Raw genomic sequence first — 2,335 nt, 5'->3', positions numbered from 1 at the left:
CCTTTAAAGCTCTTTGAATTGGGTTATACAAATACATTGCCTTGCCTTGCCTTAAGTTGACCAGAAACAATAACTGATAAGGGTGAAGGGTTTGCTGGAGCACGGAGAGAAGGAAGAAGGAACTGCATTTTACGGACATTATCTTCACTTAATCAGCTCAGGGGCGAGGCATCGAGGCCTCACGCTGAGTATAAGAAGGAGACAGCATCACACACTCCACATTTTCAAGAGCAACTCAAATCTTCACAGGAGTCTTCACAGACACAGGTAAGAACATTTGTGTTTTATTGGGAAGTTTTGATATTTTGGGGTAACATTATGCTAAAACATAGCTTTTCACAATCACCTTTAGATTTAGTTTTTGTATTGACTTTTTATTATTTTTTTATTAGAGATGCTTCTCTCTGCTCTGCTGGGCGTATGCCTGATTCCTGCTCACTCCAAACCAGCAGGTAAGCTACATCGTATTCACTGTTTCATTTCTCCATTTGTGTAACATTACTGGTTAATTCCAAATGATTGCGATATTTGACCAATGTGTTCTTCGCAGGGGAACAACTCGGCAGTCCTCTTCTTCAAACTTGTTTTGAGGAGGCAAAGAAAATTGTTGACGATGCTTACAAGTACTCAAGAGAAGAGTGAGTTCATTTTGAAAATAGTAATTTATATTTTAATATAATTCTGCGATCATGTACACTAAAGAGTTTTTAATTTGCATGCAAGCCATTTATTGCATTATTTCAGAAAAATGTATGGAAAAAGTTACGGATTCTCCCAAAAAATAACACAATTTAAATTCATTGTTTGATTTTGTGACTTTTTCTCCTCCAGGAGTCTGAGACGGGTCCGTAAAGAAGTGGTGCGTCCTCACGATGCTCTCCGCCTGCTGAAGCAGCCTCGCGGTGGAACACGCTCAGCTGTGAGATCTGCAGACTACATGGCACAAACCCTCCGTCTGCTACAGGAGAGGGTGCATCATGTGCACAAACGCTCACTCAATGTGACAGGTCAGACATGTGGCACCAAACAAAGAGAACACCTGCAGACACACACAGAGATCACATTGTTTTCTCACAACTTTTCCTGGTTTCTGAGGTTTACCATTTGGTAATATAGGCACGGAGCATTTCAAGGCTGCAATTATGAACCAGACATGTGACTCTATTAAATATATATTTTGTACAGATTTGCTCTCTGAAGAGGACCTGAATAAGCTGTCAGAAATAACTGGATGTGCAAGTCAAGTCACTTTTCCTTCATGCCGCACAACACCAAACCTCAACACGTATCGCACAGCCAACAGCGTCTGCAACAACATGTAAGAGAAACCTAAATGTTTTTTGAAAAAATGCACTTTTTAATCTAAGAAGCATTTTCATTTATTTTGACTTCTCAAACACCATATTGGACAAAAATACATTGTCAATGTACAGTATGTAAAAAGAAATTGTATTTCATTTGTATATTCATTCCAAAAAAGCAATTTGTTTTGATTTAGTGGAAACTTGCAAGGTCTACTAGAACAATTGTGGCTTACATTTTAAGAGGAAATTCTTTTGAAATACACCTAAACATCTTGAGCCATACACCACAAGAGATGTGTAAACCTAGGATTTCTCAAGCAGCGTTTCCAAACATGACTGTTTTCTGTTTGCTTTTAGAAAAAACCCGCGCCTCGGATCCTCCAACACCCCTTTCGCCCGCTGGCTTCCTGCTGAATATGACGACGCCATCTCCCAACCGAAGGGCTGGGACAGAACTCGAAGATTCAACAACTTCTTGCTCCCCACTGGTTACGACGTCAAATCGCAAATACTCACCTTGATTAATATACGTAAATGCAGATTTAAATTAAAACCAAGTTGTCCTCCACCTTCAGGTGCGACAGGTGTCCAACAACATTCTGAGCACAACAGACGCAGGCGTGGTCAACGACCGAGAATACACTCACATGGTGACCATGTTTGGTCAATGGAACGACCACGATCTCACCTTCACGCCATTCTCCCCCAGCATCCGCTCCTTCAGCAACGGCATCAACTGTGACGAGAGCTGTGAGAAAATCGAGCCATGCATACCCATCCCGGTTGGTTTGAATGCTCAAAAATAAATATATACATGTTGTTTTCACTTAAAATCTTCCCACCATAACTCTTGGACTCTTTCCTACAATCAGATTCCTCCCGGCGACCCCCGCTTGCCCACCGGCCGAAACAGCTGCATCCCTGCGTTCAGATCGGCCCCTGTTTGCGGTTCAGGATACTCCGCCTTCAATTTTGGCGGGGAACCTAAAAAGAGAGAGCAGATCAACGCGCTGACGGCCTTCCTGGATCTG

The 2,335-nt window shown here is 42.1% G+C and overlaps 1 protein-coding gene across 1 annotated transcript; it reads left to right on the top strand.

Annotated features, from left to right (window-relative positions):
- Positions 1–227: 227 nt before the first annotated feature.
- On the top strand, positions 228–2,332 carry LOC104944244 (eosinophil peroxidase-like; the record flags this gene model as incomplete). The annotated part of the gene is made up of 8 exons (XM_010769755.1): positions 228–267; positions 393–452; positions 551–638; positions 832–1,007; positions 1,186–1,318; positions 1,662–1,800; positions 1,880–2,086; positions 2,177–2,332. Coding segments are annotated over exons 2-8 (957 nt in total), but the record flags the coding sequence as incomplete, so codon positions are not given.
- Between the last annotated feature and the right edge of the window lie 3 nt (positions 2,333–2,335).

This window comes from Notothenia coriiceps, unplaced genomic scaffold, assembly GCF_000735185.1.
Source record: "Notothenia coriiceps isolate Sejong01 unplaced genomic scaffold, NC01 NC01_scaffold00007710, whole genome shotgun sequence".
In the NCBI taxonomy this organism is placed as follows: Eukaryota; Metazoa; Chordata; class Actinopteri; order Perciformes; family Nototheniidae; genus Notothenia; species Notothenia coriiceps.
This window is presented reverse-complemented; position numbering and strand designations above follow the sequence as displayed.